Genomic DNA, 21500 nt, shown 5'->3' with positions numbered 1-21500 from the left:
AAGTGCCGCTTTCAAACACGCACAGCTCAGCATGGCTACGCAGGGGGTCCTTTTCTAAAGGAATTGAATATTCAGCACCTCATTAGTATTCTTCAATTTGGCCACTAGCATGGCCATTTTGAAGGTTTGGCCAAGTGTGGCCACAGCCTAAGACTTATCTCCAAAGTCTCTTAAAGCTTTTACAATAGATTAATATTTTTAGCTTCGGACAAACTCTTAAGCTCTATGCTCTGTGTTGTGCTGGAGAACAACTGCATGAATACAATAGTTCTTCCTAGCATTAAAAACCACAAACCATTATTTAAGTTAGGAGTACCTTAAATTTTCTCTGGGAACCTCTCCTACATTGTGAGGCACTTAAGAGCTTTAATGAGCTAAAAATAAGTTATGGCCATTACATACCCTTAATTTTTATTTAGCAACATTTAAGATTGAGTTAAAGACTCGTGTTTCCTTTCTTATAGTCATCACTAGCCACAATCACTGATTTTCTGTCCTATGTTAATCTCTCTTCAGAATGCAGTGGCAGACTTTGCTGGAGCTTTGGCTAGCAGACCCATACTCTGCATTGACAGCATTGACTTGTGAAACTGTAATTTATAACTCAAACTTTACAAAGTTAGAAAATTTTAAGAAGTGAGTCTTACCCATGGAAGTTCATTACCTAATAAATACATTTGTTAGTCTTCAGGGTGCTACAGGACTGCATGTACTTTGTGAAGCTAAACAGGGCTACCCCCTCTGAGGCTGTTTAATAAGCAAATCACATCTTTCATGAAACAGAAAAATGTACCACCTGGTGCGTGAAAGAGCAACTGTGAAAGAGGAGGCATTTGACCTTGAAAGGACAGCAGAGTGTATTTTTTAAAATCACACCAAGCCCCAAATAAAAACTCTACCAAGCCAAAATGCTACACTGCACGCATAATTCTCCCCTCTGGGGAGATGACGAGAGAAAGAATGAACGACATCAGAGCTGTTGGTTACATCAACTAATGCACTATGGGTAGGCCCTCAGGTACTATGTTGACGAGATGGGCAAAAGAACCTACATAGAACAGGAGCAGTAGAACACTAGATCCAATGCGTGGCTTTATCCTGTGGGTGGGGTTCCATAGCACCCCAGCAGTGGAGGTTGTAGGAGTTGGCATCTTAGGATTTAGTGCTCTCAGTTATGGGTCACTGAGAATGGAGATAAACATTTCAACTTTTTCCTTTCCGTTCGTGGCTCCCAAAAAGTTGTAGGTCACTTTTATAGGATTTCAACCATTCAAGTGCCCTTAATATGCATTAGCACTCGTGATTCACAAATGCATTAATTTTATATATGAGTGGCTCATGTAGGAGCCTCCAACTGAGAGAAATGTAGGTCATATTAATCATATCATAGCCAGGAAAATTTCCATTAAAATAAATGATCTACTGATTTACATGCACCACATGAGGTGGTTTTATCACGTAACTGATAACTGTACAATCAAGAATCGGAGGGGTAGCTGTGTTAGTCTGGATCTGTAACAGCAACGAAGGGTCCTGTGGCACCTTATAGACTAACCGAAAAGTTTTGAGCATGAGCTTTCGTGAGCACAGACTCACTTCATCAGATCTGATGAAGTGAGTCTGTGCTCACGAAAGCTCATGCTCAAAACTTTTTGGTTAGTCTATAAGGTGCCACAGGACCCTTCGTTGCTGTACAATCAAGAGTTAATCTATCAAGTGCCTTTGACTGCTGCACCTTCCCATTACCCAAGAATTTACTCTCACTCTCCAGCCCCATAAGCGGCTTCAAATAGCTGCCATACCCGAGCAACATTTCCTCCTCTTTTCAACCAGTGTGGGGAATCCCCCCAATGTCACTTACTGTCCGAGGCTCTCGACAATGACTACTCCATTCTGCAGCAGTGAGGGTTTCTCTATCCATACAACTTGTGATTGTCAAACCTGTACAGTCCTGTATCCTGTCTAGTAATGGGAGCTTCTCCATAGCATACACAGTGCTTGCTTCTAGCTTAGTTAAAGCTGCCCATTTGCCTGTAGGCTGTTTAAACCTGGATAAACCAGTCATGTTAAATACTTCTGTTTTCCCTTAATAAAGCACTATAGGCCAGCTATAGTCCTTATGAAGTCAGCAAAGTGATATGAGCTTACATCAGGGCTGAGTTTGGTTTTTTTTTTTTCTAGGTTGGTGGATCACCAACTGACGGCAATCAGATCTCTTTTGTTTCAAAAGATCTGTAGGTTGCCAACATTTCAAACACCACCACTTACATTCAAAGTGGCACAGCAACAGTTGTCTCTCTCTCTCAGGGGAGCTGGCATCCATGCTGGGCCCCTGAGCTCCACACTCCCAGAAGAGGGGTGGACAGGAGACGGACAGTGACAGCCAGCTCTCAGTGCCCCCTGGAGCACACCGTGATGCCCCTGCAGCTCTCAGAGCTGTCCAGATCACCCCCCTACAACACACTGGTGGCAATGTAAAAGGCCTAGGGCCCCAGGCGCCATCGCTATTGTAGCAACAGCAGTGGCAGCTGGGAACCTTGGACCATTTTTTGCTGGGCCCCCGGGCCAGTTGCCCCCATTGTATCCTACACCCCCATTGGCGGGCCTGGTCTCTTGATAGGAATTCATGAATTCCTGCATTCATACGGACTTGGGATCTTGCAACCAATAAGCAAAAATGACTCTATTGCAGCAGGCCTGTAAAGATTTGTTTGCCTTTTTACCTTTGGGTTTGTAGCAAGGAGTGGGCACAATGCACTCTTCTTTTATATGAGGTTTTGTTTTAGGGCTGCATCCTCCTGTGTGCATCCCTCTGTGATCAATGCAGAGAACCACACGGTATCTAAGCCCCTGGCCACATGTCACAGTGCACTGGAAGAAGAAAAATACAAAAGTAGATTTAAAAAAAAAACCCCACACAGTGGGAAAAACGGAGTACGCAGCAATAATGTAACACCCTTAGAGGCACAATTTGGCCCATAAAGAGCCCATATTGGCCCACAGATTAGACATGTTACTTGTTTGGTCCAGATGGGGATAAAGTTGCCAAACATTCAGGCTACGTCTACACTGACAAAAAACTTTGAAATGGCCATACTAATGGCCAAATCAAAGATTACTAATGAGGCGCTGAAATTCCTATGAGTTCATAGGAATAAGGGGATTTCAAAGTTGGTGGGGTTTTTTTGAAAAGGACCCCCATGTAGACAAGTCGCACGGGAGCAAAATGTGGCAATTGCGAAGAGCCACAGCCAGAAGCATGCTAATGAGGCGCTGAATATGCATTTCAGCGCCTCATTAGTAATCTTCAATTTGACCATTAGCATGGCCATTTTGAAGTTTTTTGTCAGTGCAGACAAGGCCTCTGTGTTTCTTTCCTTTTCTATTCTACACAGTTGTTTGGTTTAGACAGAGTCAGCTGCTGGGTTTCTCCCAGCGTCACTCTGTTACCCCTCTCAGCATTCCTCACTTGTCCTGGGACCATCTGTCTCATGCCGAATGTATTCACTAACACCTTGTCAGTTTCATCGGCAGCCACTTCTGCTCTGCTTAGACAAGAAACTAGAGTCTATGGGTTAACAGGGTTAACAACCAAGAATTCTGGAACATGTTGCTGCATAGAGTAGGAAGCTATTTAGGCTTTACACTCAATGCATTTTTTCAAGTTGAATCTTTTTGAAATCATTTTCCCCAGGATAGTGGGTTTCAGAAACTGCAAGCATCAACCAAACAGGTGAGAAGCAGAGAGTAATAATAATGCTTTGCAGATATCTAGCATCCTTAATGTGAAAATCATCAAGATCTACCACACCTCACAGTTTGGCAAAGAGGTAAGATTTTAAAGTCCATTTTATAGAAGAGGAGACTGAAGCATAAAAAGGATAAATGACTTCACCAAGCTCAGCCTTGTTGGAATAGGATTCAGACAGAGTTAGACAAGATGATGACAACTATGGCAGTAAATATAGAGCAACCACTCTAATAAGCATGGCTGTTTATATTTCAGATGGCAGAGCAGCAGTCCAGGATATTTCCCATGTGGACAAAAATTATGAGATAAATGTGTATTAGCACATTCCATAAGAGCGTGTCTCTCTCCATATGTGCCTATATGTTTCCAGTTCATCATTTATATTTAATCATTATTTAACGTGACCAATCTGATTTGCTCTTCCATTAGCCTCCTCAGCTAATACTGTGAGACCTCAGTATTCACTCTGTAGTGGGACAAATGCCACTGTTTGAAGCAGTAAGGTCTGAAAAATCCACAAGCTAAATAAGCTTAGTGAATATTCTTGTTCTGTTAAATTCACCCCCACACACTAACAAAACAGAACATTTGTTCTCAATGTATGCCTTAAACACATTTATCAGAATAACAAAATCCAACAAAAAACTGTTTACCGGAGACCACTCCTGGGCCAGCCATTTGGGGCAGTCAAATATATTGCAGGGCTGGACAATGGGCATCTTTGGAGTGTACATGCATTTCCACTCTTCCACAGGGCTGATGTGTCCCTGAATGTCTTCCTCCACACAAGAGACTGTGCGGCTCTGAATGCCCCCTCCACATGAGGAGGAGCAGGCTGTCCATGGAGTGCTTTCCCATCTTGGAAAAACAAACAAACAAACAAACAAAAAAGCATCAATGAAAAGGTTGAAAAACCCAAATGCTTGAAATTTCTTTGCACTATTTTTGTTAAGATTATTATTATTAGCAAGGTGTTAGTGAATACATTATTAGTTCATTTATACTAGGCCCCAACAACAGAGCACTTTTGCATATGATCTTTTTAAAATATTTCTTGCCATTAGTATTGAATTGATGTTCTCCCTTCCCTACACCCAGAAACCCAGGTTACTACTACACATAATTTGTTTTAATTAGGGATATTATTATATCATGGCAATACATGCCATGTATTGGGAGGCCCAAGTTTCAAATTGCTGGAAGCTGAGGGCTTTAAGTTACACTTACAAGGTTACAATGGCACACCTGTGCTGCTCTAAGCACTTCACTATCCATAATGCCTATACTGATGGTAGGGATTCTCTCACTCGTATAGGTTATCCACCTCCCTGGGAGGGAGTAGCCAGGGTGAGAGAAGAATTTTTCTGTCAGCCTAATCTTGTGTAAACGGGGACTGAGGTTGGCTTAACGCCTCTGATCAGGCATGTGGATTCTTTTATACTCTGAGGCTACATCTACACTAGACATAGAAGTTGTCTGCTGATATGCAATTTTAGCTATGCCAATTGCGTAGCTAAAATTGACTTAGAAGTGGTCAACTTCCACGTCTTACTACACTGAGGAAGGTTGATGGGAGTGTTTTTCCCATCAACCTTCCTTATCTCCTGCCTCTCACGGGGAGTTCCAGGGTTGACTTTGCCCGAGTGGGACGTTCTTCCATAGTAGTGTCGCTCTAGCCTGACAGACATAACTGAACCTTCTTAATCTTCTAGTATAGACCAGACCACAGTGTGCAATGAAGCTGATGTCCTTTATGCCACAAGGGAAAGGAGTAATGCCATCCTTAGCTGCTACAGCCATCACATGCACAGTGGAAAAAGGGAAAACAGAAATGGAAGGCATTTTCTCTGGAAAATAAAATCAGCGTGTGATAAATTGTGTGTGAACAGGGGATAAAACAATAGCAACACTTACACAGAAATGGTTAGTGGCTATTACAGGAAGACAGATTAGTACAGGAAACAGTATTGCTTTTGTCTGACTACTACCGAGATAATGAGAAAAACAATTTAATTTGATTTACAACAAGAGACAGTTTATTGAGAGAATACAGAGAAATATGTGCACTTTGGAATAGCCATGTCTGCTTAATGTGTGTGTGTGTGAGAGTGTGTGTGTGTGTGTGTGTCATTGCTTTTCATGAAACAGCAGTAGTAGCAATTATCACATATAGGATCGAAGACTAGATGGGCCCAGAGTCTGCTCCAAACTGCTGGTTTCTATACATCTGCCTGCACTGTAAATATATATTTGAACTAACCAAAAATTTTCAGTGATGCATTTTTTCTAGGGAAAATGCCTTTTCAATTAAAAGGAATTTTTTGCAAAAACAAAACAAAACATAGCTGTATTTTGTCAATTAAAAATTTAATTGTAGGAAAAACTAAAATTTCCCTCCATCTCCTGTCTTTTTTCCAGCTGATAAACAATAAATAATACAAAAGGAAGAGTGGTGCTTCCTAATCAAAACAAAAATTAGACAATTAAGACTTTTCATTTCTTCTCACGTTTCACCAGCTACACTTACCTGTTTCTCACCAGCTCTAAAATATGGGCATCTGTGCACATAATAGATAATGGCTGATTATACTGTATAAAGCTTTTACTGACAATGGTTTGAAATGGCCAAATTGTTGGCCAGTGGCAAAGCCATCCTTGGGTTGGGACAGAGAGATAGCCATGTCAGTCTGTATTCCATCAAAACAAAAAAGCTGTCATGTAGCACTTTAAAGATGAACAAAATAATTTATTAGGTGATGAGCTTTCGCAGGACAGACTCAGTTCTTCAGATCAAATTAGAAGAAGTGGGTCTGTCCCACGAAGCTCATCATCTAATAAATTATTTTGTTAGTCTTTAAAGTGCTACTTGACTGCTTTTTTAATCCTTGGGTTGTGTAGGTCACCTCAAAGGAGTGCCATGGAAAATTGTTAGCCACACCTTTTATTTTGCAACAGCTGCAGAAGTTAGATAAAAGGTATTTTTAGAACTTTAGCTTTAAAAATATTTTGCTGGAGAGTCTTTCCAATAATGCTTCCCCTAGAGCCAAAGTTCTTTAGTCATATTGAGCCCACCTATACAGGCCTAAAACTGGGACTAATGAACATTTTAGAAAGGTTCTAAAAATTACTTACAGTAACTTTTCCATACATAGAAGTGTGATGAGTGGAGTGGTCTGTTTTGACACCCTCCACAGGAATCCAAGTTTGCCCTTTTACTACAACTTTCTAGCTGCTTTGTGCTGCCTCACCACTACAAAGCAGCACAAAGAGGGGGGGCCAAGAAACCAGCCTTCAGGCACTTTACCAATGTAAAATTGCTGAATGAATTTCTGGGAACCTGGCTCTCAAGGCAGAGGTCAGACTCACTTGAGACTCAAGGATGATGTTCCAACTATCAGGGGTTTGAGAAGGAAGTGGGCCTCAGTGAGGACTTTGGTACCAGAACAGAGTATTACATGCAATGGACCTCAGAAAGTCAAGTAATGAAGAACAGGAAGTGGAGATTTTTTATATGTTTTAGAAGAGGATGTATAATTTGATATTAACTCTGGGTACATAAATGTAAATATGTATCCATGGGAAAAAATCCACAACTCTTCCAAAGTATGTATCTACCATTACTAGAAGGAAAGCAAGATGGGCATTGGGCATGTAAATATAGGGTGTGTCTACACTTGTGTTCCTCTTTCGAAAGAGGTATACAAATGAGGCAAATCAAAATGCAAATGAGATGTAAATTTGCATATTTGACACATTTGCATATTCTAATTTCGAAAGAGCTGCTTTCAAAAGAAGAAGGCCAGTGTAGATGCTGCTTTTTTGAAAGTAAACCCCATCTTTGAAAGAATCCTTCTTCCCATTAAATAAAGGGAAGAAGGATTCTTTCGAAGGTGGGGTTTACTTTCGACAGAACAGTGTCTACACTGGCTTTCTTCTTTTGAAAGAAGCTCTTTCGAAATTAGAATATGCAAATGAGGCACCAAATATGCAAAATTATACCTCATTTGCATTTCTGATTTCCTCATTTGCATACCTCTTTCAAAAGAGTAATGCAAATGTAGACATACCCAGAGACTATTAAAATCATAGGTCAGTGGTGACAATGTGAGAGGCAGCCCACAACAGCAGGCAAGAGATGCTCCTCATCCTGCCATCCCCTTCACCAAGCAATCTGTTGTGTGAAATATACCATATTTCAAATCTGATTGTGGTGCCTTTGTTTACACACTATAGCACCGCTCCATGGTGCCAGTGTCAGGAGACTCTGGTTTTTGGGAGGGGCCACTTTCTCAGCAAGGTGAGAAGAACACATTGGCTAGCTAGTACATTTAGTGATAAGAGGCCCACTGACACAATAAACCAACCAACAAGAAAAAAAAAAGCAGAAAAGCAATACTATTTCAAGCTATTGCTTCAAAACATTGTGGATTCTGGTTATTGATGGGTTTGCTTCAACTGGGAGAGCACCTTTCTTATTGCTCTTACTCTTACTTTATAATTAATATAATCACCAATGGAACGGGTCTATATTTCCTGGTTGGTTATGTTCCTGGCTTGCAATGACATACAGAAACGTGAGATTTTTAAGCATCCCTTCACACATTAAAGACATTCTTTACCATCAGGTAATTAATAGGATGTGTCAGAACTCTCTTGCATTGGCCCTATTTTAACAGAGAACTAGTTCATGGCAAGCTGAGGCGTACGTTTACAGCTCTCTCGCTTGCTGTGAGCTAAATGCTGTGTGGAACCTGCTACGACACATTAAACATTCCATAGTGTGCTTACTTTTAGTGAATAGTAGCAGGGTCTACCCAGCCAGTTGGCAAGCTAGAGTGCTGTAGATTAACATACAAGCTTGATCTTGCAAACACATGGGAGTACATGTACCCAGGGAAGGCAACTGAGATGCAAACATACATAAAGAAAAGTTACTTGTGTGGAGGTGTTTGCAGGACTGGGCCTGTGAACACTATTCATTTTTTTTTTTTAAATAAAAACCTTAACAATTTAATACTGCAACTGGTTTAAAAGAGAATTTAATACACAGAATGGAACTACAAGATCCGGAGTTCTTTCATAGCAACATAAGACACTATGGCATATGTTAAGTCCTTTTGAGGGGAAAAATTGAACAGTTAGCCACTTTTCTACTCATGGAAGAGGAGAGTGGAGAGGGATAGATATCCAGTGGATTTAATCAAACTGAATTACTGCTTCAACTTACTGTGAAGTAACATCAGCTCTGCTTCAATAGTCCTAATAGCAACAAGTTTGGCACTTAAGCAACTCATGATTATTCCATATGAGAGTTCAGAACAAGGGGAAGGCAGCATTAATTGTCTTCATCTTACACAAAAGCAGCAATGCAGGAAAAAAAAAGCAGCAAACTTATTTGCTAATCCTAGCATCTGATTGATGGTTTTACGTACCGAGGAAGGGGATGGTAGAGGTCATAGGGCATGATCTGCTTGTATCCATCACTGTTAGGAACAATAATGCCAACCCTCTGAGTAGAAGGTACACACAATAAAACAAACACTAAATGATTACATTATACATTTGTACACAATATTAAAAACTGTCAAGGTATTATTTTACCCACATTGCTAACATTTTGAAAACAAAATATAAGATACCTTTCCTCAGTAATCCCTGCAGTTTGCAAGTAGTTCTAGTAGTTAACAACATAGCATACCGATTAACCCTCTGCTTCTTATTAAGCTACCCACCCATGTGACCAAAATTTGGTCCCTCTGTTGTAAATGATACCAATGAACACACAAGTACTCTGTTATGAGGGATTTCCCCTAGTATTATGAATACTTACACATTCAGAGTTTGTGTCAAAGTCCATAAAAGCCAGTTAACAGATACCCACTAACTTCAGTGAGTTTTGGATCAGGACCTTCCTTAACAACTACTTGCTTGTTTCTGCCCTTCAGATGAAACTGTTCACTGAATTTATAGGAATTTGAATACACAACTGAGGGCCATTTCCATGCAGGGACCTTGACTTTGGGACTCACACTTCTCCAACCCAAGAAACTATGTTCCTCTTCAGAGCTTAATTTATTTATTTGGGCCTTTTTGAAAGGAGTATGTGGAATGAGGAAGACTGAACTGTTGTGTGCTTTGTTTTTTTTTGTTTTGTTATTGTTTAGTGACTGCTATTTGGGCAGCTTTGTGTGTTCTTCGCTGACAGGATGTTATTACTAATGTGTCTAAAGATCGTGATAGGCACTTATGTAAATCAAAATATGTAAAACAAAATACCATGCAATATGTGAAAATATATGAAGTTGATCAGTTAAAAGGTGGACAACTCCTAAGAAATGGCCACTTGGTGCAGATGGGCAGAGATCTAACTAGGTGCTCCTATAGTAGGGTTTATCCCAGGATTTTAATTTTTGGTGATGGGATTTGATGAGCTTCTTGTCTGGAGTGCCACTGGAAACTATGAGTGATCCTTGGACAGTGCTCCCACTGTCATTGCTACATCATCTGTTATAATTTTGTCAGGCTGCAGGAAGCTTGGAGTAAGAGCTTGGAGGAGTTACCTGCATGCAGCTGAAGTAAGTGACATTGGAATGAAGGAGCTGGATGTAGAGGCCAAGACTGGGAGATGGTTTAGAGAGGCTTTGATAGCTGACAGAGGTTGAGTGAAAGGGGCAGAGGGCATGTCTTAAGGGAAGAGGTCACAATAAAGAACTGAGAACAAATATACCTCACACCGAGTGCAATGTACTGAAGAGAAGTCCTCCAAGAGTTAAAAAGGGTCTTGGCAAGCAGACTAAAGAGTTCTGTTCTCCTTTTGATGGGCAGAGTATTTATGTGGATAATTCCTCCACAATGGGAGAACAGAACCCACTGTACTTTCACAATGAAGAGTCAGAGCTAAGTTAGTGTGATGGAATTTTCCAGCTAATGCTTTAGAAGAAGCTGAAACCACTGAAGTGTGTGTGATTAGAACAGGACTGCACTGTCCAGTTAACAACTCTCTGAAACCATAGCAGTTGTGTCTGCACATTGAGCCAAGACTGTGCCTCCCTACTGACTTAAAATCCAAGATTTCTGAAATTTTGGAAGGTCTGGACATCAGAAAAGGGCAGATCAATTAAAGGTTGTTCTGTAAGCAACTCATTCCGGTTTCATTCTAATAAACAAGAGAAGGTTTTGTGGTTTGGGAAGCTCTGGATAATATTTTAAATATAAGAGAAAATTTCTCATGCTCTTGCAAAGTACACCCTCCTCCTCCTCCAGCCTTTCTAGTTATGCTGCTACAATCAAAAGTTGTTCACTCACTCTAACTCCTCAACTTGATGGGAAAAACACAGGAAAAGATTAATAAACCAAAGCCCAGAACAGAAGAAATTATACTGCCAATGGACACATCTACACAGCACCGGATCACAGCATTGTTGCTGGAAGTGCTATGCTAATGAGGTTTCTAGATATTGCAAATGGTTCCCCATTTGCATAGCTGCATGAGATTTCGCTCTCAGCAGAGGGTGCTGCCGGCAGAAAAGAGGCCTGGTAGGTATAAGGGACTGGTGACAGAGGGATTCAGCCATCAGAGGCACGTCTACACAGCCTCTTTACTGCCTACAGCGCCCTCTGCTGCGAGTGAAATCTAGCCACATGAGCATGCAAATAGGAACCATTTGCAATATCTAGAAACCATATTAGCATAGCACTGCCAGCAGTAGCACTATGCTCTGTGGCCATGTAGACATGGCTCAAGAGACTACACTGTTTGAGAGCCAAATGAATTTCATGTAACAGTTCATTTTTCTCTGAAGCAAACAAAACTTTTTTCATAAGTTCCTCTTCTAATAAAAGTTAGCTTGAACTGTTAGTCAGGAGACTGAGTCTCTAGGTTACAAATTGCCATCCTAGGACAGTTGTGAGGATTAGTTAACGCTTGTAAAGCAGTACACAAGGGCCAGAAAACCTTATTACTACTATATGGGATGTATAGACTATTTGACATTGTAAAGCATTTTGGGGCCATGGTTTGTGTTTTCATTCACGTTTATTCAATTACTGTTCATTTGGGAAATATTGTCAAGGTTCATAAGCTAATAGTATTCTGCAGCTTAAGTGCCAGAGAGAAGCTGAAAAAACTATTGAACCAAACCCTAAGACATGATTTTTCAAAGCAGAATGTATTTATCCTATTTCTTTGACAACTTTTGAGTACAATGACTTTCCTTTTCTATTGCTATTGGCTGAATAAATCCCACCCACTAAAAATTACTTGAATGCATATGTCCACCTTGTAATCTATGGTACCCGCTGCAGTATGTGCACATATCTCGGCCCCCACAGCTAGCTTGATTTGCCTAATGTGAATACAATAGCAGTGAAGCTGAGGCACCTTGAGCTATACAAGCCCACTGCCTGGACATGTCCTTCAGAGGCTAGCCTGTACTGCAACTTCACTGCTAATAATCAATGGTAGCTCAGATACAGGTCCAGGTGCTGCAGTCACATCTCTGCCGGCAGTGTAGACATAGCCTAAAACAGGGGTTTTCAAACAGGGGTACACATACTGCTGGGGTAAACCAAGGTTGTGATCCCTGGGAGAGTTTGCAGGATATTTTTATTTTGGGGGAAGGTGAGGAGAGTGGCAAGTGCAAGAAAGGTATTTGGGAGTGGCAAGTAGGACAACTGTGGGGGGCCGAGAGACATTAAGTGGAGAAATTAGAGAGGGTCCAGAAAAGAGTGACAAGAATGATTAAAGGTCCAGCGAATGTGACCTATGAAGAAAGGCTGAAAGAATTGGGCTTGTTTAGTTTGGAAAAGAGAAGATTGAGAGGAGACATGATAGCAGTTTTCAGGTATTTGAAAGGGTGTCATAAGGAGGAGTGACAAAACTTGTTGGATTAGGTTGGACATTAGGAAAAAGTTCCTAACTGTCAGGGTGGGTCAAACAGTGGAATAAATTGCCAAGGGAGGTTGTGAAATCTCCATCTCTAGAGATATTTAAGAACAGGTTAGATAGATGTCTGTCAGGGATGGTTTAGACAGTACTTGGTCCTGCCATTGGTGCAGGGGGCTGGGCTCAATGGCCTCTCCAGGTCCCTTCCAGTCCTAGTGTTCTATGATTCTATGTTACATTTTTCAGCTCCCGGAAGCGGGGCTCGGGTTTAAGACTCTTGAAAGGGATATAGTAGTTGGGAAAAGCTGAGAAGTACTGAAGAAAGACAAAAGAAAACAAGAGGATTACTGTAACAGAACTGCCTCTTACCTAGCCACTTTATGTAACGTACCCACTCCTACCAATTACAACAAATAAATGTGATTCACAAGACATCAACTTAAAGATTGTCTCTGCTGTTCTGAACTGTTTCGTTTTGACTGAACAAATGGAATTCTGCGGTTTTAAAAAAAACTCAATTTCAATTGCTGCTACAATCGCTTAAACAATTGAAGAGATCTACCACTAGATCACGGACCCTGGCTCTCTTCACTGTGTGCTACTCTGACCACGCCTGGAGAATGAAGCACTACTGAGCGAGCAGCTGGATATTTGTCTGCTGTAATGGAATCCTTCTGTGGTGTGAAGCTGGCAAACTAGCTCTGTGCCACCTGCTTCCCATTTTGAGCACAAGGAGCAAGTGAGGAAGGGGAGGCAGAGTAAAATATGCACCAGAGGCAGAGGAATCTCCCATGGATTGCTTCACCCAGTATAATATAAAGCAGTCCCCAAACTGCCCTAAGATATACTGGGGTCCATTTTGGTCAAAGAGAAACTGTATTGACCACATTCCTCACTCCAGTTCACCTAGACTCTGGGGTCAGAACTTTTAGATGACATTTAAAATAATCCTTTGGACTTCATATAAATAGGATGGAGAAGGAAAAAGCTTGTTTCATAAGGTTGCTGTTGGAGTAACAAATGCACTACAGGACACAATCCTGCTCCAGTATGGCATGGACATGATGAGATTTAAAGGCCTGCTGCCCTCTCTCTCACATTTAGAATTTGCTCTCAGTTTAAAAGTTCATACTGTAGTTTTGCTTTATTTCTTTACTTCTGCATGGAACCTGGCCATTTCAGTAGAGTCACTCTGAGTACATTTGCCTAGCTGGTCTTGGGAATGAAGCATATCTTCCCTTAGGGCAAAACAAAACAGCAGTCATGTAGCACCAATAAATCATGTTGTTAGTCTTTAAAATGCTAAATGACTGCTGTTTTGTTTTGTTAGAATACAGACTAACACGGCTACCTCTCTGCTACTGTTCCCCTAGGACAGACAGAGATCTAAGTTTGGTACTAACATTAGCAAGGAAACTGTTCTCTGCCACATAGCTTATTAAACGCTGCTGACGGCACCCTCCTTGTTTCCTTTATGTTTCTCTTCCTTTAACATTAATGACCACGTTGACTTTAATGCTACTCAACTGCACATAGCTTTTAACATCTCAGTTAACGCTTCCCAGTCAATGTTCCCACTAATCACTTTCATGTTTTCATCCATGTATGGAATATGTGTTGTATGTGCATGGCGGCATGTGGGAATGGGCACCACCAGTAGAAACAGAAAACCTAGCTGTAGGCAGTCTGCTAGTCAGGGTGTTAATCTCTCCTGAGTGGCTGCATAAGTGCTCAGCTTCCAGGGAACACTGCTCCCAAATCATCCACCCTGCCTGTCCTAACAAAATCATTCATGTGAGAGCTGCCTTCTTTGCATTTTCTAGCACCTGGAGAAGCCTTTCTGGGTCATTTAACCTCACTGTCTTCAGCTATTTCTAATTTTAATCTAAGATCATCTCCTTGCCTCCCTCTGGTTAAATTTGGCAACTAAATTGTGTACAGTAACTACTAGGGATTTCAGAGCCATTCTGCATGAAAGACAATTCAAAATAAAGTTTATTGTACACCCCATTGGAGGGCAATAAGGATAAGTGAACCATCATCTCTCAGAACCTCATCATCACAGATTTACTGCTGCTACTGCTCACATCACAGAGCGTGGGCCCCTTCTCTTCAGCAATGTGCCAGAACTCTAATTTCATTTATCTTCTGACAAAGAGTGCAGTGACAACAGGAATACTGACTTACTGAGGTAAGCTGACTCATAATTGCTATCAAATTAAATACATTTAAAGGAGGTGATGACAAGCTAAAAGGAAGGCAGAGGGCAATTTCCTGCATAGGCTGCCAACTTGTAATGAACCAAAGAGACCTTTATGATTGGTAAAGAAAATATCTTAGTCTACTTTTTAATTGTGTATGTTCATTCATGACACTGAAACACCAGCTGCCTCTCTGATGAGATTACAAAAGATCACCACACAAATGTCTTCTATTGTTCTTGAAGAAATACTAGTGATCTTTACAATCAAATCATCACAGAGCGAAGTGGACTATGAAGTCCATGCAATCTTGTGCTGTGATGGGTTTCCAAGTATTGTGGCTTGATCTGAATGGTCATGACATACTAGGAATGCTTTCATGTGCTATGATTTGTAACACGAGCTAAAAAATTAACAACTCCAACTCCACCTCAAAAAAAAATAGGGACAACAATTTTTATTTAAAAGCAAAGTTTTGGTTGCTTCTTGGTACCTAACAGACATTGTTCCAAATTAATATTACACATATTATGTACACACATACATGCATACAGAAATGATAAATCAGAATGCTAAATGATGATGGTTTCTTTCAATTTTGTTGGGAATGCTAAATATGAAAGATATGTTTGGGAATGACCTCAGGACTTCAGGTGCTGAAGGCCATGTCCGAACCAGAAAATCTTCCAAAAAATTCCCGCCTGTGTTAGCATCAGTTGTGGTCATAGCCATAGAAGCAAGGCTCCACATGACTAGAGACATTTTTACTGAGCAGGCTCAATTGATGAAATGGTCTAACTGCCAGGAGCTTGTCGCTGGGGATATTCTTTGAAGTACAGACAAGGCCCATAGATGAAATTCTTCTTGGTTGCAGAGGACTTACAAATAGGATGACAAGAAAGCTAGTATGAAAACTTCGGAGCATGGTTGTGGGATAATATGCACCAATACTTAAAAAAACAAAAACAAAAAAAAAACCCTCTGAATATCAGACCTGTCTCTATGAAATCAGGACAGCTGGTCACCCTACCTGCAAAATGCTGTATCCAAAAAAGGCTTGAGTGCAGTTTTCAAATGACCTTAGGTTCAGAAACAATGGAAAGAGAAATAAGCTACAAAGGAGATAGGAACGGTATACAAATATGGAGTAGATAGAAAGGAAATTCTGTGCATCAGCGAATTTCAACTGAGATAGCTTGGGAAGCTAGACTGTAGGTGCAACTTCAATGCTGGAAATGGGGATAGGGTATATTGACAGTGACCTGGAATGCTGGGTAAAGTGAAACTCTTTCAGACTCCTGTTATAAATGCTGTTTGAAGAATGTTTCTGAATGACAAAAAGAACAGTTTGTTCAGCTTAAAGCACCACAGAGAGTCCACTGAGCAGATTTCAAGTCCAAGCAGACTTTCTTTCTCAAAGCAGGAATAAATCCCATTCTCCAGTCATTAGAAAAGTGAGTCCTTTTGCACAGCTAGTGGGAAGCTATTGGTGACACCTGACACTTCCCATCAAGTCTTTGCTCGTTTGAAAGCTCTCCAGCATGTGAATATTTTGGAAAGTTAAAAGAGGATAGCTATGAATTTAGCATTCAGGAAAACCTCGGAGACTGAAGTCCTGAATTGTGCCACAGAGCAGGTACCGTGTAGGATTTGGCAGTGTAAACTTCCCCATGTTGAGATGTAAAATCCCATTTAATTAGTTAACTGGCTAAACGTTAAGTTTAACCCTTCCACTGATTAAGTGGAGGGGAGGGGAGGGGCACTGTGGATGGGAGCTGCTCCGGCCGTTCTGGAGTGCCCCCTTGCCCACGGTCCCCTCACTCTGCCATGCTGGAGTACCTCCTGTCCACAATGGGGAGGGGGCCTGCTTCAGCCCCCACCAGTTAACCATAACCAGTAAGCCTCATCCATTTGCGGTGAGACTTATTGGGTAACTGATTAACTGTTAACATGCCTCGCTGCTCCTCAAGTCTGAGAGGGAGGAACAACCTCTAAGGAAGAGATAGTGATTCATTTCCATGTCCATTCAGTCCTGGGCCCCTCTGCCACTGATACTGCCCAAAATGGTCCTACTTACTGCAAACATGAATCACCAAGCTAGAAGTAAAAGTTTGTACACTATTCCCACTGTAAATTGCAGGAACTTTGGAAAACAATTATGAGAAAAAAATGTAGTTCTTCCTCTCAGTCTGAACTCAGATGTAAACTACACTACAGTGAAACCTATTCATTTTTTTTCAAAACCACTTATCAGCTTTTCTGTGGCACTCATCACCACAGCATATGAGCATCATAAATGAATTAAGTCTTGCAGCAAGCGTGAGAGATTGGGAAGAATTATTATTCCAGTTTTACAGCTTGGGAAACTTAAACAGTGATTAAATGTTTGAGCCACTCATGTAGTGAATCTCTACTAGAGATAAGAAACTAGAGATCCTGGGTCTCCACAGGACCATACTGACTTGCTACAGCTTTCTAAACCTTAACACCTTCTTATCAGAGACTGTCCTTGATTCTGAGTCTGGGTTCCTGATTCACTATGTTCTCCAGAAACTCATGGTTGAGAATGTCTGTAGCTTGGCATTCGGTGGAGGCAGTTGCACTAAGCTGAATACTTTCTGGCACTCCCTGTACATTAGGACGGTATAGCTTTGTTTCTAAATGACTCTCCTGCCCCTCAGGGTCTTTATGTCAACAGCTCAGCCTAGTCACATGTCTTGGACAAAACAAAAATTAGTTCCTGATACCTGCCCCAAAATTACCTTTTTCTCTCTCTTTCTTCCCATATACCCTGCAGACACCTGGCTTAACATTTGTTCATGAGCAATTTCAAATTTATTAAAAATAAAAAGCCAGGGGTTGAATAGCATGTGTGATCCAGAAAAAAACCCCTCAACAACAAAAACCAGCTGTGGGAACAGTTTTATTAAAATCAATTCCAAAGTAATATTACCTCATTATTGTGGACACTGCTCATGCATGCTAGGTATAGTTACACTTGGAGCTACTGATGTGATTCCCAGCTCAAGCAGACATAACCAAACAAACTTGAATAAAGCTAACATGCTAAAAAAACGAAGCATAGCCACAGTGGTGCAAATTGCAGGAGGCACTAGCCAACATGTATATATGTTCATCGGAGACACTAGCTACCTATTTAGGGCTGTGAACTCCTCCCACCACTTCTGAAGCCTCAAATGTATTTTTTGCTTTGGTGCACTAGCTCTATGAGAGCTGGCCTGAACAGGGTTCCTTGAGTTGGGAATCTCATCTCTAACTCAAAGTGTATATATACTGACAGTGGCTGAGATTTTAAAATTGATTTCCATTATTTTCCTTAATGACACCTTTGCCACAGTGACACTCTCTGAAATATTTTAGACCTAACAGTGGATCACAGTTTGTCTTTGCTTCCCGGGAAATTTCTTTTCTTTTTTTTTGGGGGGGGGCGGGGGGGGAGGAGGAATCACACCTAAAAATATCAAATAAAAGTTATTTTTCTGTTTTGGGGGAATAAAAAAAATAAAGGTTTCTTATTGTAACAGCCATTCTAATCTTAATTTGAAATAAATTAAAACACAGAATTAAAAAAAAAGGTTTGGAAAGGCTACCACAAAAGCCACTGATGTTTCGAACTTGGCAGGGATGCCGCCCTCATTGAGGAGGGAGAGCTTAGCTGGGCATAAGGAAAGCAAGCATCACATTGAGCATGATCAGTAGCATCTATTAAGGGTTCTCCACGTGGCCTAATGAAGTCCAACCTTTTTTTTTTTTGTGACGTGATCTCAATGCCCCAAAGCTGCAGCTTCTGGGACAGTACGCATGAACAGCAGCATATTGGGCTGCATTAATAGGAGTATTGCCAGCAGATCATGGGAAGTGATCATTCCCCTCTATTCAGCACTGATCAAGTCACATCTGGGGTATTGTGTTGAGTTTTGAGCCCCCCACTAGAGAAAGGATGAGGTCAAACTCGAGAAAGTTCAGTGGAGGGAAACAAAAATGATTAGGGGCCTTGGGCACATAACATACGGGAGAGGCTGAGGGAACTGGACTGACTTAGTCTGCGGAAGAGAAGTGGGGGATAATGTAGCACACTTCAACTACCTGAAGGGGGGCTTCACAGGGGATGGAGCCACACTATTCCTAGTCATGGCAGATGACAGAACAAGAAACAACTGTCTCAATTTGTAGTGTGGGAGGTCTGAACTGGACATTAGAAAAAAAAACCCTACTTCAGTTGGACAGTGGCGAAGCACTAGACTGAGTTGCCTAGGAAGGTGGTGGAATGTCCATCCTCAGAGATGTTTAAAGCTAAACTTGACAAAGCCCTGGCTGCAATGATTTAGTTGGGTTGGTCCTGCTTTGAGCAGGGGGTTGGGACTAGATGACCTGAAGTCTCTTCAAAGCCTAACCTTCTATGATTCTAGGAAGATTGTAATTGTTTCAATGAAAAAACACATTCGGCATAACCCACACAAAAAAGTTACCCCTCGTATCGAGGGGAGAAGAACATTGACTCAGTGTGGGGTGGGAGGGATGACAGATCCAGCTATTTCAGTCTGTCTACTTTATCTAATCTATTAAGGTTTTACACTGCTGCTCATTACTGCACTAAGTATCTCCTGTGTAAAATCAACAGCTGTAGCAAAGTCCATAGTGAACTTCATGGAATCTTTGCTTCTCCCTTTCAAACCTCTACTTGGAACAATTTCTTTGGCTTGATTTTCTGATTTGTTTGTTAATTTGAGGGGTTACTTTTTGTTTGACTGGGGAGAAAGAAGGCAAGTAGAAGAGTGTGTTACTAGTAACTTTCCTTCTTGTTTCAGTGGAAAGGCTTTGTCAAACCGAATGTTTTGCAATGTTTGCTAAAGATGGCCAATCTTTAGACTGGCCTAATCTTCTCCAGAAGTCTGTGCCATTACCTATTCTCAATTTGGCTCCATTCATCAATATTATGGTATTTTGTATCCTTTCATTTTTTTTTCAAAAGGATGCTTTGTCATGTACTGAAGCTTTGATCATTGCAATCTATTCCTGTATCTGTAAGAATCACCAAAGGAATGATGAGAGATTGCAGTGCTACTGCCTCCCAGCTCACTTCTCTTTGCCATTAATGCACACCTAATTGAATATAGTCCCTAATTAAGACCGTCAAGTATCGGAGGGGTAGCTGTGTTAGTCTGGATCTGTAACAGCAACGAAGGGTCCTGTGGCACCTTATAGACTAACAGAAAAGTTTTGAGCATGAGCTTTGGTGAGCACAGACTCACTTCATCAGATGCTGGTCTTGGAAATCTGCAGGGCCAGGTATAAATAAGCTAGAGCAAGGGTGGGGATAACAAGGTTAGTTCAGTCAGCAAGGGTGAGGCTTACTACCAGCAGTTGATCTGGAGGTGTGAACACCAAGGGAGGAGAAGCTGCTTCTGTATTTAGCCAGCCATTCGCAGTCTTTGTTTAAGCCTGAGCTGAGGGCGTTGAATTTGCAGATGAATTGTAGCTCAGAAATTTCTCGTTGGAGTCTGGTCCTGAAATTTCTTTGCTGTAGGATAGCTACTTTTAAGTCTGCTACTGTGTGGCCTGGGACAGCAAAGAAATTTCAGGACCAGACTCCAAGGCTACATTGATCACACATGTAATACATGATTCGTGAACAGTTACATCCCCATCATTAAGGGTGCTGAGCACCTCAATTCTGGCTGAGTTCAAGGTGCTCAGTCCCTCACACGACTGGCCCATAAAGGGCTACCTGTTCAAATGGATGGGAGAGCTCTATGAAGCTGATGGATGTCCTGATTTCGTGGCTTTCCTGTTTCTGCAATTAGTTCTATGGCAGTGGTGAGCAACTGTTTTTGGTGGGGCCACTCCAAGGATTTGGAGAGTGGTCAGGGGCTGCCCTCTTCCACAATATTAAAGGAGGAGGTGTAGGGTCTGGGATTTAGGTGCGGTGCAGACAGGAGCTTGGGATAAGGGATTTGAATGCAGGAGGGAGTGTGGGGTGCAGAAGTGAATTTGGGTGAAGGAGGCAGGTCTAAACTGGGACAGGGTCTGGGATGCAGGAGGGGGTGCCATGGTTTGGGTTGTGAGATGGAGAAGGGGACTGGGGTGCAAGGTCTGGGAGAGGGTATAGGTGCAAAAGGAAGGGCAGAAAGATTGTGTTATGTAACTTAGAGGGGCAGAAGGGGGCAGATGATTATGGGGAGAGAAGGTCTGCGGTGCCAAAGGCAGGCTCTGGCTGGGACACTTACTGCGCAGCTGCCAGCCAGCAGCCCTGCAGGACCTACAGGCAGGCTCTCTGCCTGATACAGCTCTAGACAATTTAAAACTGCTCCCTACTTCATGGGGCTCTCTGCTTCACATACTGGAACAGGGGTAGGGAGGCTTCGCATACTGTCCCCAATCCCCAGCAAAGTCTCTCACCTGTTATTGGCTGGAAACTGGCCAATGGGAGTATAAAGATTTTGCAAGGGGATGGGAGCAGTGCATGACTCCTTCCCTCCTCCCAAGTATCCAGAGTAGAGAACTACATGGAGCAGGAAGCTGCTTAAAGCAATGGCTGGCTGGTCTGAGCCTGAGGTGGTCTGTGGGCTGGTCCATCCCTGTTCTTGGGGAAGGGATTTTTGGCAAGGGTCTGGGAAGGGTTTGTTTGCTTTTGGTGAAAGGT

General features: G+C 41.7%; 1 protein-coding gene across 32 annotated transcripts in view; it reads right to left on the bottom strand.

Moving 5' to 3' along the window:
* The window catches only part of ADAMTSL1 (ADAMTS like 1), a 627217-nt gene that overhangs the window by 123443 nt on the left and 482274 nt on the right, over window positions 1-21500 (bottom strand). For 28 of the 32 annotated variants that reach the window (XM_074994936.1, XM_074994935.1, XM_074994939.1 and 25 more), the window contains 3 exons: window positions 9184-9234; window positions 4405-4609; window positions 2724-2871 (listed from right to left, as the gene is read on the bottom strand). In XM_074994936.1, the coding sequence (XP_074851037.1) occupies window positions 2724-2871; window positions 4405-4609; window positions 9184-9234 (404 nt within the window). The remainder of the gene's footprint in view (window positions 1-2723; window positions 2872-4404; window positions 4610-9183; window positions 9235-21500) is intronic. The other 4 variants (XM_074994938.1, XM_074994944.1, XM_074994946.1 and 1 more) reach the window with 1 other exon arrangement.

The sequence above is a fragment of the Carettochelys insculpta genome, chromosome 5 (genome assembly GCF_033958435.1).
Source record: "Carettochelys insculpta isolate YL-2023 chromosome 5, ASM3395843v1, whole genome shotgun sequence".
In the NCBI taxonomy this organism is placed as follows: Eukaryota; Metazoa; Chordata; order Testudines; family Carettochelyidae; genus Carettochelys; species Carettochelys insculpta.
This window is presented reverse-complemented; position numbering and strand designations above follow the sequence as displayed.